This window comes from Neopsephotus bourkii, unplaced genomic scaffold, assembly GCF_033783945.1.
Source record: "Neopsephotus bourkii isolate Nb327-2 ecotype Australia unplaced genomic scaffold, CSIRO-AGI_Nbou_v1 NB_1622, whole genome shotgun sequence".
Classification (NCBI taxonomy): Eukaryota; Metazoa; Chordata; class Aves; order Psittaciformes; family Psittacidae; genus Neopsephotus; species Neopsephotus bourkii.
The window spans coordinates 330,924-358,079 of NW_026902097.1; the positions used below are offsets into that span (position 1 = coordinate 330,924).

At 48.8% G+C, this 27,156-nt stretch overlaps 1 protein-coding gene across 1 annotated transcript in view; it reads left to right on the plus strand.

Annotated features, from left to right (window-relative positions):
* ADRB2 (adrenoceptor beta 2) overlaps window positions 1-14,113 on the plus strand; it is a 33,995-nt gene extending 19,882 nt beyond the window's left edge. The window contains exon 2 of the mRNA XM_061372824.1: window positions 10,697-14,113. Coding sequence (XP_061228808.1) covers window positions 10,697-10,731 — 35 coding nt within the window. The 3' untranslated portion in view covers window positions 10,732-14,113. The remainder of the gene's footprint in view (window positions 1-10,696) is intronic.
* The last annotated feature ends 13,043 nt before the right edge of the window (window positions 14,114-27,156 follow it).

A 27,156-nucleotide genomic window follows, 5' to 3' on the forward strand; every position in this document is an offset into this window, starting at 1 on the left:
TGAGGAAGGGGAGCATCCATCAAGTGCAGCAGGTCACCATGACTGAAACCATGAGATCAACATGACAAGCTCCACCTCGCAGGGAAGTCTTTTTATACCTCAGTGGCAGATGCCAACCATTTGCTCATTCGCTGGAGAAGGAGCTTGCTGGAGAGCAAAGCACAAAAGCCCTTGAGGGCTGCTGTGGTGCAATCACCAGCTCCAAGCCGGGCTCTGGGAAAACAGGGCTTCTTGCTGCGGGTGTTTACCCAGGTGCCATGCCTGTTCCACCCATGGATTCCTGGCTGCTGGCTTCACACTGTTTGTGCTGCAGAACTGGGTGCTGCCCGCTGCAGGACTGTGTTATGTCTGCCTGGGATCCCATCTCAGTGTGCCAGCCGCTGCTCTGGCAGCTCTCGCTTTGCTTTGAAGGAGACCAAAGCATAGTGTGAACCCGGTGTTTTCCACACAGGTTTAGACCTATAAACCCTGGGAATACTTATAAGCCCTGGCACAAAGCTCTGTGTTCCACCCTTTGATGTGGATGAGCGGGATAAAGGAAAAAAATTGGACTCATCAAGTAACATCTACTTCTGAGTGAATGATTATCCAAGGCAATCCTGAAAACGAGACTTAAGTTCCAGAGCTGCTTTTGAAAACGCTACTGGAGATCTATTGCACAAGAGAGAAATAAAGGATGGCCGGGGCTCCACTTCTCCCTGCCCACAGAGTTATGTATTTCTAATAGGGTTGTCACTGATTTAGTTGGATGATAGAGCTGCAGGCCTTCTCAAGAGCAGTGTCCTCCAAACACCTTCCCCAAGCCACGTGTGTCCTGTGGGACAGCGACTGCACAGCATGGCTATGGAGAAAGCTGTGACAGGGATGGCCATGCTGTTAATGCTGCTTTCATGTTAGTTACATACTGTTAGTCAGAGTCACCGCTGCCACCGGAGGGGAAGGACTCTCTGTCTCCAGATGGTTTCTTTGTGCTGAATCACTTACATTTACGTAAGTGCCTTTTCCCAAGCGATAGCAAACCAGAGTCTGCCTCAAGGAAACGTCCCAAACCTGTGGCTTTTCTTCCTTCGCCCTCTTCAGTTTTCTTTCCCCTCTTTGCCTGCTCCCTTCTGAGCTATTAACATGCATGCCAGTGTCAAGTTTTCGAGCTGCCATGCGCTATCCCAAGGGGCACCACCATATCCCTTACTTCCCAAGTGGTACCTTGCCAGGTGAAATGTTGTCAAAATTCAAGGCTCTAAAAAAGAAACCCTGACCTTTACCAGCCCTGTAACCACCCCCTGAGAAGAGAGCGTGCTTCCTGCACCACTGCAGCGTTAATGTATCACCAGTTTCTCTTTCTACTTTGATTCCCATTCATCACAGGAGTTTCTCTTTCTCCCCATGCACCTACCACAGCCTGGTTAAAAGGCAGCCTGAGCCCTGAACAAACCCAGTTTGACCTGGGCAGCCCCTGATATATTTCCACATCTCTGGGTGCAGTTCCAGCAGAATGGGAGCAGAACAGAAACTGGTGAATTCTTCCTTCTTCCTTCTTAAGGATGCTTAAAGATACAGTCACCAAAGTCACGTTTAGGAACAGCTGCTTTTGAGCTGCCCCATGGCCTGCATCCTCTTGCCAAATACAAGTTTGTGTAACATGATTGAGTGATTTGAAATGGCAAGAACTGAATTTCTCCCATAATCGCCTCTCATCTGCTGCCCTGTTCCTTGTCCTCTTTGCCACGTCCCAGTATCAAGAAGTGAAGCAGGTGGATAATACACAGTTTTGGAGGATATGTTCTTCTAATGGAAAGGAAGAGCTTTATTTGAATGAAGAATTTTATTTGTGGGTGAAATGGCATCTGCTATGTCTCTTGAGTCTAAACTACCATCCACATTACCTCATTAGTCACATTAGTCAGCAACTAGCATTGGTGTTAGCTCACATATTCAGCAGGGGATGTCAGAGCTGCACAGAGTTGGCTGAAGATCGGGAGATTTGGAAACCAGACTTGTGTCACTTGTGGCTCTGGCTTGCTAAGCAGTCTTGGTCAGATCCTAACCCCTCATCTGCTGTGTGGGAGAGATAACACTGCTCCGAGATCAGCCGATGAAACACACTGGTTTGAAAAGAGGGGAAATACTTTAGTGCTGACGCAAACAAGCAAATGCCTTCCTGTCGTCCTTCCTCCTGGTTACCTCCAACACCAGCTGCTGGCCCCACACCATCAGGACCTGCAGGCAGGAGCACCCCTGTCCTTCTCAGGAAGGGTCACAAGAGCCATTTCCTCTGTCTGGCCTCACTTCAGACCCTTTCTGGCGTCGCGTGGGGTCAGCGCTCAATGCACGTCACACTCTGGCTTTAGTCGAGGAAGGAGAAGAGCAGCACGCAGGCAGGCTGGGTGGAAGGAGCATTGGAGGTGGATGGACACAAATCGTGTCCTTCCCCGATGAGGCTCTGCTCTGCCTTAGCAGGAAAGGAAACCCTAGTGCCCACCAGCTTCGGGTGTATGGAGCAGGCTGCGGTGGCTCAGCAAGGCACAGCAATCAGTAAGTGTGGTGACAGTGTCTCCCTGCACTCTGCGTAGCCCCCGGGGCTAGTGTGGGGTTTGTATGCTGCCTGAGGATAAGGGACGTGGTTGTAAACCATTTCCCACATCCTAGGCCGTTCCACCCATGCCCTTGGGATCACAAATCATCTGCATTGGAGCCTTGCATGGGAACAGTGCCTGCGAGAGAGACAGCCGCAGAGCTGCACGTGGGAGATGGAGGGAGGATGTCCTCTGTGTCTTGCACTCTCTTGTTGCCTCTTTCCCCCAGGAAGAATCGCAAGGGAATCACAGCAGGATCACAAAAGCTCACAGCAAAGCTCAAACAACAGGGATTTCTGTCTGTTTCTGCAGGGGGAGATGGTAATGGCCAGTTTCACCTGTCTTGAATCCCACCTGTGCCCCCATCCCTTGTTCAACGTTGACAGCTATCCTGGAAATGCTTGGTTGAAGGAAGCAGAATTTAGGTGAGAACAAGCTGGGTAGGTGTGACTGTCAGTTATGGCAGTAGGAAAAGCCTCAGATTCCCCTAAAAAGTCATTCTGTGCTCTGACAAACCACAGGACAGCTGGTTTGGATGTTGGCTCCTGAATTAGAAACAGAGATCTGGTCCTTCATCCCCAATTCCTTATCTGAAGATGGTTCACTGGTTGTGTATTAGGTCTCTGGACCCAGCTTTGTCCCTCTTCAGTCCCTCTTTACTAGCGATGATACTCTATGCATGGAAAAGCTCACTCATTTCACTTAATTCAGTAAAAATGAAGCCTTCTTCCAGGGAAAAGGAGCAGATTTGCTTCTGCCTCTTGCCTGTTGGATCTTTTTACCAATAGAGCATGGAGGTAGCATGAAGGTGACGGCTTCACGCAGCTTTGAGGGACACTAATGGCTTTGTTATGGATTCATGGTCGCTTCTGTTAAGCCACCTGGCCTTGCCAGTTTTACTTCTAAGTTCCTGAGTTTGCTCTTTCAAATTGGATCTTTAAGAACCATTTAGCTCTAGAGGGTTGTGGGTGGCTGCTGCCATCTCATGGAGTCCCTCAAAAGAGCTGAGAAAGATGGAGTTGTGTAAGCATCTCCCCATGTCGCAAGGCAGTATGGAGAGGATATTCTTGCTTTTTGTGGCAGAAACCCAAACCCTGGCTGAGCACTCGGTGTGTTACCAGAAAGCTGCCCCTGACTTTCTGAAATAGCAGTTCTTCTACATGTTCTCTGGCCCCTGATTGTCTTGTGTAAAACAATTCAACAGACCACCCAAAATCCATTTACAAGGCTTCCCAGAAATCCTCAAAGCATTTGAAGCAGTTGGAGGACATCATGCTTCAGACCTGAATTCCACAAACCATGACGCTAAGTCTGGATTTTCATTGCTTGAAGCCAAATGTCCACAAACATTTACTCCTTAAAACACTGGACTCTTTTTAAGTGTGAAGCTGATCCAGGCAAGCACTGAATGACCTGCTGATGTCACACTTCTGTCATGTTTGTCAGATCCCTGCCCCTTTCTTACCCATTGTTTGCAATTCTCATCTATGAATTTATATGTAAAAGCAGGGCAGGGAAGGCATCTGGGTTTAATCTCTGTCATAAGGCTCTTTTGCTCCTGGTCCACCTCTGTTAACTAAGGCTGGCAGTCTGTCCCTTCAGAAACTCCTGGGCCAGAAGGAAACCAGTGGAGCCTTGGAACAGCTTGATCCTAGGTGTGATCCCACCTCACCAAACTTGAGAAAACAACCATGCTGTGCTCCCATCAGAGCACTGGCTGCCTTCAGCTTGGCTTCCATCAGTGGCTGGTTCTTTTGATTGTTTATTTGTAAGTAGCCTACATGGCCACAAATCACAGTGTAACAGGAAAATGGGGAACTTGAGAATTAAAGGGAAAAAACACAGTAGTAAAGAAGTCAGTGATGGGGTGTCTGACGTGGTAATGCCAACGTCACCATCACCTTGCCACTCAAATGCCAGTGACACTTAACTGAAAGGTCCTCCACTCAGCAGTGCTCCTACCTGCTACATTTCACAGGACTGCAGATTGGTAGGGGCTGGCAGGGACCTCTGCAGATGATCCCATCCAAACCCCCTGCTCAAAGCAGGGTTGGTGAGAGAAGGTTGCTCAGAGCTGCGCCCTTTGCGGCAGGAGGGGAGCGGAAATCCCATACCCATTCTTTGACAGGGTGCAGAGTCCAGAGGTAGGTGGAGGATGAGGATGCTGTTTGGATATTCTGTTGTTCCTAAAGGGAGAAGGATGTTCTGCTCATTGTTAACTTGTTTGGTTTGGTTTAAAGCCCATATTAGCTGAAACAACTGCATAGGAAACTGGGTGTAAGCCCAGCTTAAGGACAAATCTACATTATGTTGGCTTCACACCAGGAAAAAAAAATTACAGTGCGCCACAAATGAAGACAGAGGCACTGCCTGCATTGCCTGGCATGCAGGGCTCTGGTCATAGCAGCACACTTACCTCTGTCATCACTTCAGGTCTGCAGAGCATTGAAAGTATGTGGTTCTTCATGTGGTCATGAAATCATGTTTCTGTGAGAGCACAGTGAGATCCCACATACCGGCTATTTGACATTTACATCATGTGTACATGCAGCAGCTCCTGTTTCAGAATAAAACCTCCTCCATAAGGGCTTCAGAAACCATCTTCCCTTTCTACAGTCCTCCCACTTGCCCTTACAAGTCACAGTGGCAGGATTTGAGTGAAGTCTATCAGCTGCAAAGAGTCGAGTGCACAATAGCACCACTTGCCCTGGCGCATTGCACTGTTGTCAGGAAAACACGGGGAGGAAAATCATTATTTGCCAAAACCCATAAAACCCCAGAAAAGGTTTACACAAGGTTCCTAACTCTCCATCAAGAGGTCCTGTGGGGGGATTGTGGGATTTTACAGTTTGATTTAACAGTTTCGAAGAGAATTGTCGCTCTGTTGGGAACCACTTTCAATCTCTTCAATGATTATAAAAAAGCAAAGCAAATAATGTCCTTCTCACTTCCCCAGAATTCAAAAAGAGAAACAAATTCCCCCCCTCAGAAACACTGGAGCAAGCAAACGAGAAAGAAATAAGATAACAGAGCTTTTAAAATCCTGTTGCTTTGCAGCTGTTCACATTCTGGCTACTTTCCAGAGTTACTTTGGTGATCTTCTGACAGGAAAAGAAAAAGTCCTTCAAACCTAGAATTTGATGAGGACATTATTTCTCAGGAAAGTAAATGAAGATCCATATTTGGGATTTAATGATGGGACTGCAATCTGCATTAAGAGTCAGTGATCGTTACCAAGACCCTGGCAAGATGAAGTGTTATCCTAGCGGTGAGAGATTTGTGTTCTTCAACTGGAGATACAGGGCAAAGAGGACTTGGGTCTTCAGAGAAGTCTGATACCAAAACAAGTGAAGATGTGAACTTACAGTGGCTACTGGCTAGTGGGGAGCAAGCTGGACATGTGGTAATAACTAATAGTAACTGGAAAGTTGTGTCAAAGTTTGGCTTTGTTGCATTGGCTGCTGGATCCCTGTTGCATAGGAGAGTTCATGGGGAGGGAGTATAAAGTAAGCACAGACTGGTGCAGGGGAAAGTGACCAAGAAGAAATACTACCCCTGAGCTGATGGATGCATTATAAAATGTGAAGAACCACTGCCAGGCATTCCCGAGGCCATGAGCTATAGCTAAGAGGCATGGATGAATGCTGTGGAGGAAAGATGCTGTGTCAGAGCCCTGCAACAAAACAAGTAGAATCATCATCATGTGTCACCCAGAGCATCACCTCATTCATCCAAGTACAGATGCCCTAAAGCACAGATTTGGGTTACAGCAAACTAAAAGATCTGAGACATAACTTCTTCCTTTCTTTAATAAGTATGGGCATAAAGTTGCCTAATCTGGGACTGGTACATTTTGGGGTTTTTCCTGCCCTTATGTTATACCTCGGCTTCTTATCACATGTTAATTGGTTCTGCTTTTACCTTATCTGTGAAGAAGCAACTGATGGTTCATTTCATGTTGTTGTGCCCTAAGATTCTTTTTTACACTCTGCATTTTAACATATGTTATTTAAGGATTATAGGAAGAATTGCTGGCAAATGCTAGATGACAGGTTGCTGAAACATGATAAAATAGCAAGAGTTTCCAATGAGAGACTGAAGAAGCAGGAAAGGAAATCTTTACTAGGTTGGAAGACCCCCATGTAGATGCAGAGACTGTGCAATGTAAGGCTGACACTGTCTCATTTGCCTGGAATGCAGGGAGGCTCTAGAGTGAAACCTCATTTTGCTCTGTCCTCACTCCATTCCAAATGCCATTGATGCTCAGGGGAAGAGCTCCTCCCCTGCCTGGCAGATAGCTACATTAGCTTGAGGACTGGGCTCACCATAAAAGTGCCCATTTCTCCGGACAACCAGCTCAGATGGAGGTTTCCACAGTGTACATGCCTCAAATCAAATGAAGCAAATCTAAGATTTGCAAAACCATTCAGCAAACCACTAAGACAATCTACTGCCACTCTACAGCCTGGGGCCAGGGAGGGAATATTTTCCTTCTTCATCCTTTCCTTGTGGGTTATTGTTGATTCCCATTGGTTGAAAAGGTCATTTTTTGCTTTGTCATCAGATCTTCACCCTGCAGAATGGCTGCCCTTAAGCCTGGGCTGTATTATGACTAATGACCAAAAGTGATTTCATCATTAGTCTTCCACCTCTTCTAGGGCTGTACTGAAACAAAATAAAGGAATGTAAATCAATTATATCCAGCCGGATTTGTAGTTAGCAAGATGAATGCTTGTGGCCTGTCTCCACACATCTCTTGCTTTGTGGGATGCGGGTGGTCCATCCCACTCATCGTGTTTGTCTGATGAGCAAACCCAAGCTGCCCACAGGTGAACAGGCACTGCTCAAGAACAGAGGCCATAAAGTTTCTTCAGACGACTTCTGGTTTGAATATTATGCTTTGACTTGTGAACCCTGAGGAATTCAGATCTCAGGGCAGAGGAAATGTTGGAAGAGGTCAGTGCTGTGCTCCCTCTGTGTTACTCGGAGCAGCAAATAGCAGGCGTTCCAGGGCAACATCTGATTTTCTGCTTTTATGAGTCAGATGTTTAGCATAAGTGATCTGCTGTTTATTTGAATTGCCATCCTCCAAACCTCCTTCCTACGTGCGTGCACACATTCGGAGACCATAAAGAAGGATTGTTCAGATTATGCTGCTATTTGGGTAGTTAGCCCTGTCTTCCATCAGTGCCTGGCCAGGACTGTGTGCTGCAAACCCAGTTCCCCTTGCACATCAGTTTTACAGTGGTGTAAATCAATTTGGTCTAATTCCTTTCTCAGTGACACTAGTGTAAATCTGAACTAGCTCCACTGACGTCAGTGCCGTAGTGGCAGTGCAAAGGAAAGTTAGACTCCCTTGACTTCAGAATGCTGACTTATAGCAGAAGAAGAGCAAAAGTCGTTTGGCTCATCATGTCCTAGCACTGTGTTACTGAACAGCAGGCCAGGGTTTGCTCTGCGATACAGCGGTGATGACGGAGAGAAATTCCATGGGTTTTGTTTCTATTAAGTTGAGAAATGAGTTGGAGTTTCACTACAGTTTGTGTGTCAAAGAGCTCCATATGGTCAGTCATTGATTAAAAGGATAAACCAATGCTCCTGTATAAAGTTATTAGTCCCGTTGCCTGTTGCTATTCCAGGAGAGTCATAAAGGGATGAATCTGACCATTTGGCTTGTGTTGTGATGATGATGATGGAGCACAAGGCTTCCTTACATCTTGATGGACACCATGGAGGCGTCCATGGGGGAACTGGTGGTCCCAGCTGAAGACAGAGGGGCACGTGGAGGAGCTTCCCTTGCAACTGGTGCTAAGAGGAGTGGGAATGCTGCCTGCACTTTTTTCCTCCAGGAGGACACAAGCAGTTGCTCAGGCAGTCTGTGCTGGCATCATTCAGGGTGTTAATCCTCACTCACTTGTTCTTCTACGTTTTTCCACTTTGTCTCTAAAGGGCTAGAAGTGAAAGCCTGGCTTTAAAAGGGGTTCTGGCCCCTCTTTCTGCTCTGCTGGGGATTCAGCCTGCAAGCTGTGGCTCTAAGCAGAAGAAGATGAGAAGTGGATGTTTCCTTCTGAAGCTGTAGGGCTTCCCAAACAACCTTGCTGTTTAAAGAGACTTTGGCAAGGAGGGCCTGGATTTCCGGAGGCTGCGCTTTGGGAAGTTAAGAGAGCCCAGTGATGGACTCAGAGTCCATCAGCCTTGCTCCATTAAAGCCATTGCAGACAGCTGATTTACACCCTTCTTCTGTGGGCATCTGGCCAATCTCCTAATTGTTTATAAGTGACTTTCCTTTCAATAGCACGTGTTTGCTCTGAGTGGCTCCGTTTGCACACAGTGAAATGCAGCCATGTGTGGAGTGATTGCTTTAAAGCCAGCAAGTCAAAACAGGGTCCATGTGAATCACCAGGTACCCTGGAAGTGCCACAGAGCAGGACAGGATCCATTGACCTCTTTTGGGCCCTTGGGAAGAACCAAGTCAAGATGTTGGGGATTGGCCTCTGCAGGATGAGGGTGGTCGGTATCACCATTCAAAGACCAATTAGGAAAGGAGGCAGTTAAATCACAGCGACCGAGGGATGCAGAGTCAGAATGTAACCTTGCTCTGCTTCATGGCTCTCTTTCCTGAATGCAGGCATGCAATTTGTTTAAAGAATTCCCCCCTCCTTCCCGTTTGAATTCTTTACAACAGTTGGCTTTGCCCTGGGAGCTTACAGCATGGTTCAAGTTTTCTCATAAGCTTACAAGCTCCATCTATAGGATAGTCGAAGCAGAGCCTTTTGGCTTCAAGTTGATGAAAAAGGGCAGAGAAGCTTCATGCAGAGATTCCAGGCTTGTTCTGGAAGAATTCCAGCAAGCTGAGCATTCTGCATTGCATAAAGTCACTGATTTCATTGCTATTATTTCATATTTGGGTATAGCTTTCCTTCCCCATTAAACTGTCATTCCTCAGCCCCATGCTGCATGACTGTGGGGCTGTTGCCTGTGGAAATTCCTGGAGTTGTGGAGCTGCTATCATTCCATATGTGCAATGCCAGGGATTTTCTAAAGAGCTGATCTGGAAGGTTTCTGGGGTACAGTTTTGACACCTTTGGATAGCCCACGGTGCCCCATTGTATTTGGTTTGCATGGCAAGGTTTTGGTAGCGGGGGGTGCTGCAGGGTGGCTGCTGTGAGAAGCTGCTAGAAGCTTCCCCCATGCCCAATGGAGTCAATGAGGTTCTAAGATGGACCCACCACTGGCCAAGCCCATCACTGACAATGGCAGCACCAAGGGGATAATGTGTCTAAGAATGGGGGGAATTTACTGCACAAGAGCAATAGCAGTGGGAGAGAGGAGTGAGAATATGTGAGAGAAACAGCCCATGACCCACCAGCCTGTAGTTATGTTTTGTCTCCCATCCAGCTGAGGAGGGCAGTGATAGAGTGGGTATGGAAGGAGAAAAAGAAGGAAGGAATGATTTGCACAAGAAATGCAACTCCATTTTGGATGCCCAGAATTCTTCTGAGAGAGGCACTGTATTCCCAAAGAACAGCTGTTTTTTTCCTCTCTGCAGATGCATTCTGGTTTAAATGCTGCTTTCTCCTCCTCCACACACAGACCATAGTCTTCAGCATGTACTTATTAAAATACCACTTTCAAGTGAATAAAAGCACAGGCATATCCAGTACTTGTTCTTTTCTCTACCTAAAGATTAGCTTCCCAGTTTTCCATCTACCATGTCTGTCATTTGGGTATCTCCACAATCAAGAAAAAGCCCCATTTCTTCCCTTTTGTAGATTCACAGATATCAAAACGAGAAGGAAATGTGTTCCCATCTCCTGGGCAGCTGACCTGAGTGTGTACGTAGAGATACATCTGTTTATTCCAATTACCCCATGCAAAGAAGCTTTGCTGTTCGGTAGCTACTGTGGGAAGGTCATCCGGTACTAAAGCACCCAGTTGTCCAGGGGCTGTTTTGGGTGGTGTTTAGTAGCTGGGGAGGGGGGCTATGGATAAGATAGTGCCAGTGGCCATGGTGTGGAGTTCTGGGGAGTTCTCTCTCCTGCTTTCAGCATCTGAATCCCTCCTCTACGCAACCTCTACCCGGCTGAACTGATGGGTCTTTTCTTTCTTTCTCTGTCCCACAGAGATCCCTGGGTGTCCAGGCATGGTCGAGAGCTGAATGGGCTGACCTCTCTTCCTCACCACCCTGAGCTCATGAGGGCTCTGAAGAGATTGAGTGGGATCATGACCTTGCTTCTCTGAGCCTAGGGATGCTGTGGGAAGTGATTGCCTTGGCAAATGTCTTCATCCCAACCCATAGCCCATCGTGCATCACCTGAAGGAGAAGCTGATGAAGGATAATCAGAGGACCAGGAAAGGCTCTACTAGCCTCAGAGGACACAGATGGGGGACCGGCACTAAGAGAGGCACTTTGCAGGAGCCACTGCATGTGAAACAAGCTCTGCAAAGAAGCTACAGGAGCCCTGTGAACTGATGGAGGGGAATGTCCAAATCACCACAAAAGGTGCAGAGGGCTTTCCCTGGCACAGCATCCTTGGAAAGCACTTTCAAAAGGGAAAGGGGTGTGAGGACCACATGGCTGTCTCCAGTGTCTGGTTTGGAAGAGGCACAGCAAGGTGAGGAGACAGCAGGATGCGCTCTCATTGCTGGCTGAGGCTCCAGCCAGAACAGGAATCTGACCAAGACTGAGAGAGAAGGAGCGTGGAAGATTGCTTTGATTCATTCTGTGCTTGTTTCTTCTGGTGTCTTCTCTGTCTACCTCTTTTTCTCTCTAGGCCTGTGTGTACTGCATGTGGGGCCCAGACCCTCACAAACAACAAGTATTAGCACAGGGCCAATCTCTGCTGCCCAGTGCAGTGCTGTTGCTAGATGGGGCTGACTTTTCACAGTGCAGATGTAACCTGGCCTTCATTTGCTCCTCATGCCAACAGATCTGCAACTGTAATGCCTGGACTTCAGACTGGAGAAAGGCTTGAACCTGGCAATCTTTTTACTTGAAGCAGTCACATGCTAGCATGGCCACCACACTTGGGAGCCAACTTTTAACACCCGAGCCCCAAAACACTATAGAGCATCCATCCCTTTCCTATAGGTGTGGACATGAGCATGCTAGCAGGCTGCACACATCTGCTGTTAAAGCTCATTCAGCAGAGAAAGAAACAGAGTGGTGGGGGCCCATGCAGAAAATAGGAAAAACTGATCCAAACCCATAGGAAAACGTGTACTTCCTAACGCAGCTGTAAGCCCAGCTGCAGGTCTCTGTTCACCGAGCTGCTCCCAGAGGCCTGGGCAAAACTTGCTGGTACCGAACTGTGCCGGGAGCCCCATCTCAGACCTTCTCCCTGGGGCTTCCAGCTGCACACCCCTTCCCTCACGTGCAATCCTATTTATTTATTTATGTTCCTGCTGTTTGATGCAAAGCTGCTAACGGAGCGCCCTCCCCACCGACATCCGCAGCCGAGAGGGGATGGAGAGAGGGAGCGTGTGCTCTGTGTGTGTGTGATGGGAGCGGGCAGAGGGATGGGTGCATGCCTTGGATGGGCACACGGGGTGTGCACGTGAGGCAGAAGGAGAAGGCTGCAGTTAACCAGAAATGCTTACATGGGTAAATGTGTGATTTTGGTCTTTCAGGAATTGCAGACAGGCTGGGGAAACCTTGGCTGGAAGGGCAGAAAGGCAGCATGAGCTGTGCTGGGCTCGTCTAGCCAGATTTACTCCATGCAGCTCTTTGCAGGGTATGTGTCTCTGTGCATGTTTCCTGGCTGGATCGTGTCCTTTCAGTGCTCAGAGCTGTAGTGAAGCATGTCCACATTCACTGTGTGGGCATCCTGGCTTTGGACACTTGCAGGGAGCTGTATCCCCATCCAAGGAAGTTCCCACCAGTGTGCTCACAAGGGTTTAATACCTGGCAGCCTTTCCTGCTCTGTCCAAAAGAGATAACTGTGTACAGACTCAACACAGCCAGTTTGAGATCAGGGGCACGAGCCTCTCTAGACAATGTTGTAACTGTAATGGTTCATGCTCAGAAGGGGCGTTGGAACTAGATGATCTTAAGGTCCTTTCCAACCCAAACCAGTCTGTGATTCTATGATTCTATGGCTGTTCCTTATCCATTTTGCTAAAAGGCTGGCACACCAGCAGCATCCAGGTGTCCTATTTTGTGGAAAGCCTGTGTGTCCCAGTGCAGAGGGCAACCATTTCTCTGGGAGAAGGGTCTCTCTGGTGCCCTGCTGCTCTCCCACAGCTCCCATGCTTAGGAGGGAGCCAGGGCTCCCGGACATCCCTGGCAGGGCTCCTGGCTGCTCCAGGGGAGCCTGGCTTCTCCCATACCCTTCCCTCTGAGATGCCCCACCAAGGCTTTGTCCAGACCTGTCTGGTTGCTGAATGGAAATATTTTCCAATCCAAACCTGTTCCTCAGAAGATTCCTGGCTGCCTCTAGTCACTTGTTATGTACTGGAAACACTGCCCCTGGGACTCGTTTCCAGGTTAGAGACATGCATGGGATCATTGTAGTTCTTCTTCTCACAAACCCTCTCATGTGCAAGAGCAGGTTGCAGGAAGTGAAATGGATACGCTTGCTCTGATAATCTGCCAGCATGGCCCAAAAGCAGTGACCTGCTTATTGCTGATTACTTCCTTGCAGAGTTGTAAGAGTTGGAGATAGGAGAGGCGTATTACTCATCCATCTGCCTATGGCCCTTCAGGCCTGTTCTATGTGTTACATTTACTGATGGTGTGCTCGGTCTATTTTTAAATGCCCTGACACCAGGGTTATTGTGCTGTCCTTTGGGAGATTGCTCTGTAGTCCAAGTCAGAAGCTGCTATTAGTATTCCCCCTGCATTTCCTCTTGAAACTTCATTCCGTTATTCCTAGTGATGCTCTTCAAATACCTGCTGCTCATTATGTCCCAGCCAGGCTCCACCACTCAACCTGTACTCCTCTTTCCTCCTCCCAAGAACTTCGCTGTATCCCTGATCACTGCTGCTCCCTGTCCTTCCCATAGTTTGGCACAGAATGAGCCTGATGATTCAGCCGTGTGGGGTTTTCCAGGGATCCGACTGACCAGGGAGCAGCCAGGATCTCTGGCAATGCCCGGTCTGTGGAGCTGCTCTTCCCTCACTGCACATGGGATGTAGGAAAGGGGCAGGCACAGCATTTGTAATGAGCATTCCTACCCTGCGGGGAGTGAATGCCTGCCAGGGACAGGACACAACAACGTCTCCATCTCAGCAAAGCCCAAACTGGGCAGTGGAGGTGGGTGATGCTCTAGGATCGCCTGTGCTGCTGTACAGGGATGGGTGGGGGGGCAGAGGTCTGTGCTGTGACAGGGGGAGCTGTGGTCTGTCCTGCCTGGAAGTCATATCCATGAGTTGGAGCCGCAGCTCTGCACAGAGGGAGCCCCATGAGCAGCACATGGGGCTCATTGGGCTCGGGACATGCTTGGGGAGTCTGTGTACAGCGCTCGGCTGGAGCACCATTGTGATTGTAAGAGCTCTGTTCTTCTCACCGAACAAATTGTTACTACCAATAAAGAATGAATGAAAAGTCCTTCCTCTATGCTATTCCATGCGGCACCAGAGAAAGGGGTAGCACTGGGATGGTGGGAGCAGAATGTCACTGTGCTGCTGCAGATGCTAGGGCATCTTCTGGGGAGGATGGTGGAGCTACCTGGGGCAGAAGCTGAATGCAGGCAGACTATCCAGGGATTTGAAAACCCAAAGTGCTTCAGAGCAGGTTGCAGGGCTTTGCCACAAAGCCTGCTGCTGCTGACGGGTTGCACTGTCTCCAAGCATTGTGAGAACAGGGCTGTGCAACAAGGCTGCAGAGGAGCTGAGCAGCAGCAAGGCAGTCTGTGTAGGTGCCTGGAGGTACAGTGGAGCAGAGCAGGGGGAGGACACGCCACAAAAACCAAGGGGGAGAAAAAAAGACAGATGAGAGTGAAGAGACTTCTAAGGGTTTTGCTGGATGACAACAGAGGAATCTGGACTCTCATACACAGCAGTGTGTCCTGAGGGCTGGTTCCTTGCCCAAGCTTCCCATCAGTGATAGAGCAGGAGGTTCCTTAGTTCCTTCTCTGTTCACCCCAGTGATGTGGGGCACAATGGCAGTGACAACGTCACAGCTTTCAGAAGCAATTGTCAGGGGAAGAATTTGGTCCCCAAACAGCGAAAGAATCAAAATGACACATTTCCAACAGAATTCATGATTAGACAATTAATCATCCCTATTTAAAACATTGGAGGGCCTCGAGTGCCCTCATGCATAAAGATATTCAAGGCAGTGGTTGTGTACGTCTGTCAGCAGCCTGTTCTCTGGCTGCCAGCGAGCACGGGGCCTTGGGGAACACACACACTGCAGGACCACTCTGTGGGACCTGCATGCAGAGCTGCAGGGGGTTCTGGTATGGCTTTGTCATACCAGAGACAGCCTTGAAGGGCTGCATGACTGTATGCAGGTCTCCACAGTGCCCTCACTCCTGTTTTTAGTTTGACTGTGAACCACGACACCTCAGCCTCTCATCCCTGTTTTCTAAGGGCATTGCCAAAGTCACTTACAGCTCAGACACGTGCCAGCCATGTGCACACACAGGTACTTGCCCATCCACATCAAAGAGGCTTGTCTAACCTCTGCAGGCCTCCAGCAAGCTAACAGGATGGATTTTCTCCATCTCGCAGACTTGGTATCTGGATTTATTGAGCTCTGGGGTCAGCCTTGGAACTTGGGACTGGATAAATCCTAAGCCTTATTTGCCAAGAGCACACGCAACCACACTGCCTCCAGACATCCCAGGATGTGTCCAAATACCTTCCTCAAGCTCCTAAAGCTTTAAAACAATCCAGAGGAAAGAGCTATGAGGAGATTACTGCAGCACATAACTGCAATAAACCTTCTCTTCATCCTTTCATGGTTAGAGGCATGAACATGAATTATGGTAACTTAAACCTCTTGAGAGCAGTGTGTAGAGCAGCTTTCCCAAATGGCTGGTAAAGGGCCTTGTTAAGCTAAGATGTCAGCGCTTGCAAATGCTGCTGTCTGAACGGGGTGATTTTATGAACCAGTTTAATCCTTTCAGGAATCAAATGACCACACCAAGCAGCACATTCACTCTTTGCTCCTTGTTTTCTGACCTGTTGTTCATTCAGGGCTCTGGCACTGTCACCTCTTGCAGCAGATGAGATCCCTCATAACTTGCAGATGTAAACAAGCTCCACATCTGGCTGGCTCTCATGCTACCTGGCAAATAGCAGAGGCTGCAGGGAAGTCAAGGGATTTTCATGTGCAGCCAGCAGGAAAACAGGAGGAAATCAATGTTCACTTGCTCCAGCTGTAACTTTTAGGGTTGTTTTGTTAGCTGCCATGCAAGCAGGGCTCCCAGTCCCCATAAATCCTTCTAGGATGCCTCCCTGCAGTGCCCTGTTGCTTCTGGGCATGGATTATCCAGGGGGATGTTCTCAGTTCCCTAAGAGCCATGGTCCCTCACAGCTTTACCCACATCCCTTCATTCAATGGTCCTCCATCTCTTAGCATCCCTTTAGAAATCACACACGGGTATAAGCAACAAGTACTTTCTTTCCCTGCCTTAAATACCTTCTGCAGGATGTGTCCCTTTCCCTGGCCATGCTTTCTTGGCCTGACACCAGCCCAAAGGGTGCTGCTGCCACAGCACTGATACTGTCCCTGAGCCTTCCCAATACTACACCAGCCCCAGCTGGTACAACTCTACCCTCCCAAGGCAGAAGCTGATTTCTGGGTCCCCCAGACACATTTGCTTTCAATTCTATAAGCACAAATCCCAGTAAATGTTGGATTAAATAACTTTGTGCTGGTAATTTACCTCAATTTTTATTATTATGGGAAAACATTTAAATCCCAGATGCTCTGTTTTGGTCTCCATGGAAATTGACAGAAGAGCTCACCTTTTGATCGCAGAATCCTGATGCTGAGGGGAATGGTTTTGCCCCATCATTTGGAGAAATGATGGGGGCTGGGTTATTTTGTCAGTGAAATTCATACTGAAACTAGGAATCTGCACAGACCAGGCTGTCATCTGACATCAGGAAACAAAAAACAGGAAGAAGGGGTGTTACAGAAATGGAAATTATGGTAATTAAACCACAAAAATAACAGCAGAATGTTGGCATTACAAACACCAGGCTGCTTTATCAATGCTGCTTCTCTAAAGATTGTTGTGACTGGAAGCTGAAAGAGTTGAGAAATATCTGATGCTGTTGTTAACCATTAACTATTTGGCCATTAGTCTTCACTGCAGCCTGCATGGGGAGCGCGTGGTTTTGAGAGTTAATCCTCATTCAAAGCCACCCAAGCCAATGCAAAGGCTGTACGGAGTGCAGGGCTGCAGGTGACTATGAACCGTGTTTGCCACTGCAATAGCAGCCAGGCAACCAAAGAAGAGAGCTCCATGGCTCTGGATATCCACACAGCCCACGTGGGAGAGGGTCTGGTCCTGCAAAGCTCAAGATCTAAATAGGTGAAAAGGAATAAGTAGGAGAGTAACAAACAGCATCTAAGTGTATACCCTGGTTAAGCAGATATGAACACCCTATGCTAGGATAAACTGCCTCTCTAGACAGGCTATTTTTCTCCCAAGCTTAGAAAAGCACTTTGGAGCAGCACAGCTGGAAACATCTGCATTTAGTCCTACAGATCCTGGCCACTCCATCTGCTGTCTGCAGCCTTTCCAATGGCCCTGCACTGGTAGGGGAGCGGGGATCTGGCTCTGAGGCAGGGGTGTGTATTTTGCCCCTGGTGCCAGCCTTCCCAGGGCAGGGAAGACAGCAGTGCCCTGCTCTGGGGAGCTGCACATTCCCGACTGCATCCCCACAGATGCCTGACTGCTGTGCAAGCCCGGCAGGAGCAACACGTGCAAAAACTGTAGAACCAGAGAGCAATTGCACAATGAGCACCCAGCTCGCAAGGGCAGATTTGGGGGAAGTTTGTGGAAGGTTTTTTAATATTTAAATAATTTCAAATGTCTTTTAAAAATACAAAGAAGTCACATTTTCATTGCCACGTTCTTCCCCTTTCTAACGCTAAATGAGTGCCCTGACCTGCTGACTGTTGTGCTTTCTCCTGCACTTCTTCAGTTGGAGAAGTTTCATGCTTTTCGTTTTTAAAGCAACCAAGGAAGGGGAAGGGAAAACTGAGAACACCCCCAGCATCATCTAGATAAGGGCATCTGGGGACAAAGCAAATGAGGAGGAAATTAAACTTTTCAGTTTTCTTTTATCATCAAAACCAAAGCAAAATGAATGCATCAACTGCAAAATGAAGTTCGCCACATTTCAGAGATTCCCCTATGAAAGTGTAATCTGAAATGACTGGGTTTTTTGAGAAGGTGGTTTTGATGGAATCTGCCTCTTTCATCCCCAAATTGTGGCTAACCACAGCTAAATGGCACTTACAGCTCCCCATCCCGTGGCTGTAGCCAAGTACTTCCCACTGATCCTTGTACAAACTCCAATGGTTTTGGTAAACAGCCAGAGAATTGCACTTGGCAATTGAGCCCTTGTGCCACAGCACAGGCAGCACAGGGGAACCCATTGCTTGCTGTCTCATACTGCTCACTGCATCCCAGCGCCTGATGCACCCCAGCTGCACCTGGCAGTGAGCCACGGGATAACAACACAAGGAATTGCACTGCTTTGCCCACACCAAGCAGCGCCGTTGGCCGCGGTGCCCAGGATGGCACCTGTTGCTGTTGAGGTTGGTGCTATTTCTGGAGCATGCATGAGGGCAGGAAGGATTAGCGTGCCCCAAATTCAGCAGAGCCGGGCTTGTTATGAGCAGAGAGGGCTCAGATTTGCTCACCAACAAGGTCCGGGGGCAGTAAGGGCTGCCCTGGTCCTCCTTGGGCATGGAGAGGGCCAGTCCAGAGCAAGATGCTCAGAAGTCACCCCTGAGAGCATTGGGGAGAACGGCAAGTTTGCAGCAATCCTGGGATAGCTGAAACGTGGCAGGCAAAGGCTGATGGGGTGGTAGAAGCAGCCAGGTTTATCTGCAAGATGCCACTGCAAATGTGCCAGGGGAACAATTTCAGCAGATGCAGAGCTGGGGAATTGCAACTGTGACGCTTCAGTGCATGAAGAAATCCCGGATACGCCTCAGGAACAGCGAACAAGCCTGTCCCCAGAATAGAAATGAGCACCCATTTCATTAGCAAAGACTTCCCTGGGCTTATTTAAGCATCGATTCCTGCAGTGGTTGTGCGCTTGTAGCGCAGATTAACAGTTACAGAATGTACCAGAGCAGTGTCATCAGGGCACAGCTGGAAACTGCGGAGCCAACCGGGGCGATGCTGCGTCAACTTGGCAGCTGCATCTCCAAGGGTACCTTTAATAGGAAAGCACTTGCTGGGTAACACTGAAGGAAGCAAACATGGTTTAAAGGCAGGTTTATTCTATGCTGTGAATTCCCCTTAGCACAGCATTCTAGCTGCCTGATGGAGCAACTGCCTGAGCACTATCTCCCTTTCTCAGGCTGTTGTGTCTTCTTGCTCTTCAGCTCCTGGTAGGAGACATGTTTCCTCAAAGTCCATCAACACCTCCATTTCTTTGCCATAGGCAGCAGAAGGAGCCTTCCAGCTTTCTACATGGATGGTGAGGAGAAACAAAATGCCTATCCATGGTCATGTTTTTCCATGACATTTCATGTCCCTTCCTGCCCATCCAACTGACGGCTTGGATACTCCTGATCCCAAACTCCACGTGCCCTAAACACTGAAGAGGACCCGTCTGGGGTTATGGCCTGTCCATTGGGAGGTTGAGCTTCCAGATTCGGCCAGAGGAGGGTATCAGAGAGTAACGCAAGGGGGGCTTCGCTCCATCAGCGCAGCCTTTCTGCAGCTTTCCCTCCTTCCCATGGCCGGAGAGCCATCCTGGTGTGTGCAGCCTAAAGGCTCCCCTGAATGAATTGGGATCAGCTCAGAATGCAGCCTGGCTCTCTGGGTTTGAATGCTGCACTATTATTAACTTGGCCGAGGAACAGGAAAACCTTGCACATTTGGCCGGGGCTTGCTCACTTTGTGTATTCCCCCATCTTCCTCTGGGACATCAGGTGCCACTATCAGGGACAGGATATTGGCCTCAGTGCAAAGGTAGTGTCAAGTCTTCCTCTCCTACAAACTGTTCTTGTCCAGAGAGGAGCTTTCATGCAATACCACAGCACTGGGTTCCTACCTCCCTTTGAGGAGGGGTTTGGACTGTAGGAGCCTGTATCTGCAGAGGAGTGGGTGCTTAGAGGTCCCAGCAGCTCACTGTGTCCTCCTGGCCTGCCCACAACACTGCTGCTGGCTGTGCCAATACCACATGGGAAATGCTGGCATTTCCAGAAAGATAAAATGATGGCCTCATGACTATTCATTCCTTTGGTGCCGACTCTCTTGTGCCCACATGAATCCTAATGTGCTGATAGGGTATTCATGAGGGTGCCCTGGATGTCCCCAAGGAACTGGCACTGATGCAGTGTTGATAACTCATCTTCATTTCCACTGAGATGTTGTTATATGTGGTGTGCCTTGACTTTAACCTGCTCCGAACAAGCTCTTTTTCCAGGCTGGGGTTTCTTTCTGCTGATGGCAGAGGCTGGCTGCAGTGGGGCAGAGAAGTCCCACAGTGAGCCTGGCACTGAGGGGACATGCCCATGGTAGAAGGGTTGGATCTAGATTATCGTTAAGGTCCCTTCCAACCCAAACCCTTCTATGATTCTGTGCCAGCACTGCTCACTCCTCCTGGAGAACCCCAAAGAAGGGATTTGAACAGCCCCCTGTATACATCCAACATTCCCCATCTGTTCCATGGTGCCTTTACGTACAGCAAGGCAAGGACTGCTATCCCACCTGCCCAGGCAGGCAGTGCTCTGCAGAGCAGGGCTGGGTATGGCCAACAATACATCCCCAGGCAGAGGAAGAGTGGTTCATCCCCTGGTTGCTCATCTCATGCCCTGTTTATAGTCTGAAACCTGGGGTCTGTTTGTCTGCTCTAGCCCAACATACTGTGAGCTTCCTCCCTCTGAGCCAGGCAGGCAGCTGCAATGTGAAAATGAGGGAGTTTTAATTAACCTCAGAAAAAAAAGAGTCAGGCTGCATCTCTGGGGAAGGAGAGAAGAGAGAATTTGCTCTGTTGGTTACAGAACTGTTACTCTCCTGCCAGCTGAGAGGTGTCTGGGACAGCGGGGAGATGGGGAAAAAAGACTTGAGAAGAGACTTCCAGAGAGACGTGGACTTGGAGATGAAACACTGAATAGAGTATATTTTACATGTAAAATACCTGCCACTGCAGGAACCCGGGCTGCTAATTGGATTGACAGTCCCTTTGATCTTAGATATATGTCTCCTGGCTGATTCATGCTGAGACATCCTTCTGACCTTTTGAATATTCAGCTTTTTAGGGGGAGAAGCAAACAGGGAGCAGCTCTCTTTTAACAGGCTGAGCAATAAAGCAGTCACTGTAGCAGTCCCCCTCATTTTCTTCAGCATGATGTATCAATATCTGACTAATGAGTGTAGCTAGTAGCTGAGTAACTTAACCTACCAAGAGCGTGACTCTAACACAGAAAGATGGTCTCCCATGAGCAGTGGTGCCAACAAGCAAAGGAGCAGGACCAGGACTGATGGGACAAGTAGCAGCTGTTGTGGAAGGTCTTCAGCAAAGGTGGCTTCACAAAGTGGGTGCTGAGATGAGCTCTACTCAAAGCTGGGGACTGTCTATAGCAGCAAAGTGAGTAACACGGTGAGCAGAAGGCAAAGTCACCAGCATCACCCAGCCCTCTGGTGCCTCCTGTGGATGCAGAGCATGGAGCCCTGGAGCATGGCTGCTATCTTCAGCCCTCTTCCCCAGGCAGGGATGTTGGTGGCAAGTCACACCAAGGTGCATGCACCTCAAGGGAGAAGGGTCTTATCCTCACCAGCAGCCCTGCTCTACAGCCCCTATGTAGATGGGTCTCTCAGTGGCACTGCCACATTGTCCCCTGGCATGGTATTTACAGCATGAAGCATCCTCTCATGTCTCTAGGGGAGGACCAGGGAGCTGGCAGACTTGTGTGTCCTCTTGGCATGTAACAAAGGTTTGTTTGTCATGGGAGCTCATAACCAGCTCCATTAATGTTCCCCTGGGAGAGACTGAAGCTAAAGTCTTTGGGAGATAAACAGAGCTTCTGCCAGGCTGAAGGGATTTCTTTTTGCAGCAGCAGTTTATCCTTCATGGCATTCCCAGTACTTATTGCCTGGCTTGTCTTCTGGAACAGAAAAACTCTGATGTGGGGACTGCCTTAGGAGCTCTGTGGGGTGGAAGGGTGCCCTTGTCAGAGATGCTGTACCCATATGCATACATGTGCCTCTTTATTGGGGTAATGTTTCTTGATAAACCACATCCAAACTGGATCTCACCTCTCATTTACACAGTGCAAATCCAACCCCACTGCAGCCCCTGCAGGGCTCAGACCCAGCCAGGCCCTTCAGAATTACCCAGGTTTTGCTTTTCCCAGGACACCTCCACTGCTCGTGCTCCCCCGTGACCTCACACAACCCAACCCCAGCTCCCAAGGACCCTTCTTGCAATGGTGTTATTAGAGGGGAGAAAAAGGAGCCTGGCTCACCGGGTCCTGCTCCCGCAGCTGAGTTTCCTTCCCTCCTCGCTAGCAGGGAATGCATGTTCACATCAGGGCTAGTTTTCCATCCCTTTTTGGGGTTAATCTCTCCAGGGCAGTGCCTGCTGGAGGAGGCTCCCCTGACTCCTGCTGCAGGCAGACGTCTGTCTGATGACAGAAGTGCCCTTCAAGCCTGCCCATATCCTTCACCTGCTGCAACCTGGTCCCCCAGGGGCAGGTAGTGGGGACACAGCCCAGAGGGGAAGGCAGCAGCACGGACAGAGCTCCTGAGTTCTCCCATTCACCCACAGTTTGAGTGGTACATGCAAAGGGATGGGAGACCCAGCAAAGGGCCCTGCTGCTTTCTGCCAGAAGCAGATGGACAAAGCTCAAGCCTCACCCATATGGATTTCCCCATTTTCTACCATTTTCTCCACCCTCAATGGTTTCAAAAAGCAAGGAAAAAAAGCAGGAATTCTGAGTGGGAAATTTCCTTCTAGGCCTGGATGCAGGGCTTGGGATGTATCTGTACTCCCTGCTGAAGTGCAGGGATAAATCTCAGTGGAAGATATATTTCTGTCTTCTAGTGATTAGTGCAGCCTTCAGCAGCATGAAATGCTTCTGCTGATGGAACAGATTTTGTAAGCAAAAGGATCATTTACTACATTAGGAGCTGAACTACAGGTCTTTCAACCCTCCCCATAACTAGATTAAATCAATGTAAGTGACCATTCCCCCCCATTACAGAGGCTCCCCAAGGACTCCCCCACAACAGCTGGCATGGGGACAGACATCTCCAAGTAGAAATCTCAGGACACACTCATTCCCAAAGCAACATCAGCCACAGAGACTGGGAACTGGGGAATAAAGAATAGGCTGGCATGTGAAGTGTAGTGCCATTTGCAGAACAGGGCTGGTGAGGAGGTGCTCCCCATGAGCCCAGGGTCACCAGCAGCACAGAAGGAACCTGTGGGTCATTGGGAGTGCCTTGCAGAGAGCAGCCATGAGCAGCTTTGACAAAGAGCCAAAAAAGAGGAAACTTCCCCAGCTATAACCCTGCAGCTCAGATCATCTCCAGCTCCCCAACCAAGGTGCATGAGAAACAAAATAAGGCTTTATGCCTGGGGCTGCCTTTCCTCCATTCCTGCCAGCAGCTGCCCCTGCACAGATGAGTCTAAATGTACCACAGCTGGCCTTAGCATGCAGCTCTGATCCTTGTGGCTGTGCTCTGAAGGGAACAGGAGCTTCTGCTCTGTCTTTTGAAATAGCTCTGCAGGTGAGTCAAAGAGATGTGATAATTGGGGAGCTTTCAAATCCATAGGCAAAGGCTTAAGGGACAGAGATGCTGCTGGTACAGGGAGGAAGAAGGAGGTTGTTGTGCTTCTTGCACAGCTGGAGTGAGGGATGTTATGTGACGGCACCTACTGCTGGTGTTTGTGGAGCTCACGCTGGCTGTGATGGTTGTTTTGATAGTTCTCAGCCCTTCAGAGAAGGTGAGCTTGGAGAGAAGAAAGTGGGGTGGGAGAGCCTGGGAGGATCTCCAGGCAGCAAACTGCTCTTGTGTTGGCAGTAGTGAAGGAAAAAGTCTTTTCTCTTTTGTTTTTCCTTCCCCTGGGAATGTGATAGTGAGCAGTGTGGCAGAGGACTGGGGCCTTGCAGTCAGAGGCCAGAAGTGGTTTTGGGGTGCTTTCATTGCCTGCTTATCTACAGATGCCTTTAAAGAGCTGAAAACCAGGCCTAGCAACACCATTATGTGACTGGAGATGTGCTTGCTGGTAGGCATGACTATTGGAGTCATCATCAACCAAGCCATCCGTAGGAGTAGCTTTGTTGCTGCATCATCAGTATGTGACTGGCTTTGGTTTTGAGCTCCTTATCCGAAACCACTAGTGGTTTTGAAAAAGCCCACTCTTTGGCACGTAAAGCTCCCTGAAGATCTTCCCTGGATCTAGTGTGAGAGAAGAAGAAAAAGCCTGAATTTGCAGCTACAATGATAAGGCTGGAAGTGAAAGGTGGATAATCTATCCAAACCCAGCTCATGGCATGGCTATGACAGTACTAAGGGTTCACCGAGCTGGTCATGCATCTCAAAATGAAGCTCTAACTCCTTCCTTTGCTCATTTCTTACTTTGTTTCTTTCTCACCTTTGGATTTTAAGGTTTGTAAGTGAGATGCATCTCCTGTCACGAGGACTCTGAGAAGCCCTTGCCTTCGTAACCTGTTGGTGGGGAGCTGGCAGTGGGGTGGTGACTTCCCCTATGCAAGAAAGCAGGATTTCTAAAGAGAAAGTTATCCTAGATGAAGCAAAGCATGCTGCATCTGCAGTGCTCCCAACCACCGCTGACTTGATGGGCAAGCTGTGCTGGAGCCCGGATGCCCATTAGATGTTCCTGTGATCAGCTTAGCTCCTGCCACTCAAAACTAGGGAATTGTGACCTATGGCAGCAATTAGGGAAGATAAAAAGTGCAGTAGTTCCAGAAACAGCTCTTGTGGGAGAGTAAATCTAGACACTGTTGGCTTTATCCTGGTGCAAACGGTTGGAGTCAGGCTAGAACACCCTAAATGCATGAAGGCTTAGAGGGATTTCAATCTTTCAAAGGGCTTGACATCCAGACCCACTTGTGAAACTTAAAGCATCGTGCTTTAGCAGGTCAGAACCCAGCTGCTTTGCCTATTTGTATATGACCAGCACAGAAAGTGTTTCATGCATTAAGGGAAGTCTTCATGTGTAGACACTGAATTCATTTCCCTTCTCAACCTCAATGGCTCTCCCTGTGGGAGAAGATAGCAGCTCAGTTTCGCAAGGCAGAAGCCCTAACCCTCTTCCTGTCCCTGGGGATGGACAGTGCTTGAGGTGTGCAGCTGGGTCCTAACCTGCACGTGGAAGTTCCATGTAAGATGCCAGAAATAGACCTACAGAGTCCAGGCTGGAGCTGTGTGTGACAAGGAAGCCACTTTCTCATCCAGGCTTTCCACTAAACCCCCAACTTTCCATGTGCCCTGCTCCAGCAGACCTCATTTGACATGATGTGAGCTCAGTGCACAGGGGAGGGAGGCACCAGGCAGGAGGCCTCTGTTTCCTAAAATATCTCTGACAGGTGCCTTAATGTCCTGGCACCAGTGTGACACCGCTGAGCAAGGGCTATTAGAGATCCCAAAGTGGATTTCATCTCACTGAGTCTAACCAGATGCAACCCTGGACCTCCAGGTCACTTTTATTTGTCCATCTTCTGTCAGGCACAGAGACTTGAGAGCAAAAACATGCCCATGACATGCGTACATGGCAAACATCTCACTGCTAATGCACGTAGCTTTGGGCTGTGGCAAGCGTACATGTCTCCCCATCCCAGCACAAACAGCACCAGCCCCTCCTGACCAGCCAGCCCTGGGAATTGCATGGATCAGTCTTGTTGAGTTGCAATCTGCCTTCTCTCCGCTGCTGCTCACAAGGTTTTGTGCTTTTTCAGGTCAGGGCTTTTCTTCCTGAATCTCTGATTTCACATCTTCTTTTTAAACTGCCACTAACTAGTAAAAATACAGCAATTCCAGCAAGTTCTTGCCTTGTTCTTCCTTTCTTAATTTGTGTGGTCAAGACCTCATGTACCGTCTTAAAGATAAGGCAAGAAATAAATGCCCCAGTTCACCTATAGTTGTTGCCCCAGATACATGCAGTGATTGTATCCTGCTGGTCCTATGTGCAAACATACTCCTCCTTCAGAATTAAGTCTGGATGTTTCTGACAGAGGCTGGGACTCTGTGATGAATGGATGGACTCTTTGATGAGCTATTGGAAGGCAAAACTGCACAGTGCATTGCACTGGGGTTTGGGGGATTTCTTCCCAGCACAGCCAAGAGGATATCTGGAACATCAACCAAATCACCTCAATTCTGCATCTTGTCTTTTGACTTCTTCTGTAAAGACATTAAGTTCTCTTTAGGACAAGCACCAGGTTTTGTGATTGTTATTCTCCCTATCCAAGGAAGCCCTAGGGATGCCATCCACAGATTGGTACTTTGCAGTTGTCTACCTTCACTGGGATGTGTTCTGTTCCCTGTCCTTCACTTGGGGGTTCTGGGCATGGTCAGCTCAATGGGCTGGACCTGCAGGAGCTGCTCTGCTTGTGATGGCTGTGGTGGAGAGGGCCACAGAGATGACGGTGGGGCATGCAATGCATCAGTTGTCTGATTAAGCAGGAGGATGTGAATGCCTCAGAGATGAAAGCTTTTATTAAAAGGCAAGAGGGTAATTCTTCCTTTGCAAAATGACACAATGTTCCACAAGGCAAAAAAAAAAAAAAGAAAGAAAAGACCAGCAATGTAACTGAAAACAACCCACCCAACCTCAAAACAGTAAATCCAATCAAGCTTTCCTGTTAAATGCAGGCTTTGAAGAACATTGTATTTAATCATTAACAGTGCTGAATCGATAGGAATAATGTGAAGTGACTCTGAGCAGCAGGGGCAGTTCATGTTTACAAAGAGATGAATACTGATGCAGCCATCGCAAGGGCAGCCTGAATGCTGCAAAGCAAGTACATGGGGTGGTGACAGAGGACATGGGCCAGTGGGGAAGGGTCCCCACAGCTGAATGCAGGGAGAAGTGCACTAAAGATATGTAGGAGGCTGTTCTCTGCCAAGTGCAGCTCCAGACTGTGCTGTTGTGTAGGAGAGCCCAACACACAGTTGTTCTACATTCCACTCTGTGCTGCTTACTCTAGCTGTTAACAGACCACATTCGCACCACCGCCCAGGACCAAGTGATATTCTCCCTGTCCTTCTGCAGGCAGTTACCTCATCTGGACCTGCTGCCCACGCTAGGGTGACAAGGAGATAACTCAAGGCAGATTTTGACCTGATGACTTGCCCTGGTGGGACTGTGCAATGAGCAGGATGACAAGTGTACTCTCACAATTTAAGCTGCACTTGTAGGTTTAGAGTATCCTGGCTGCCTTCAGCCCTAGCGTCTCGCTGGCACAAG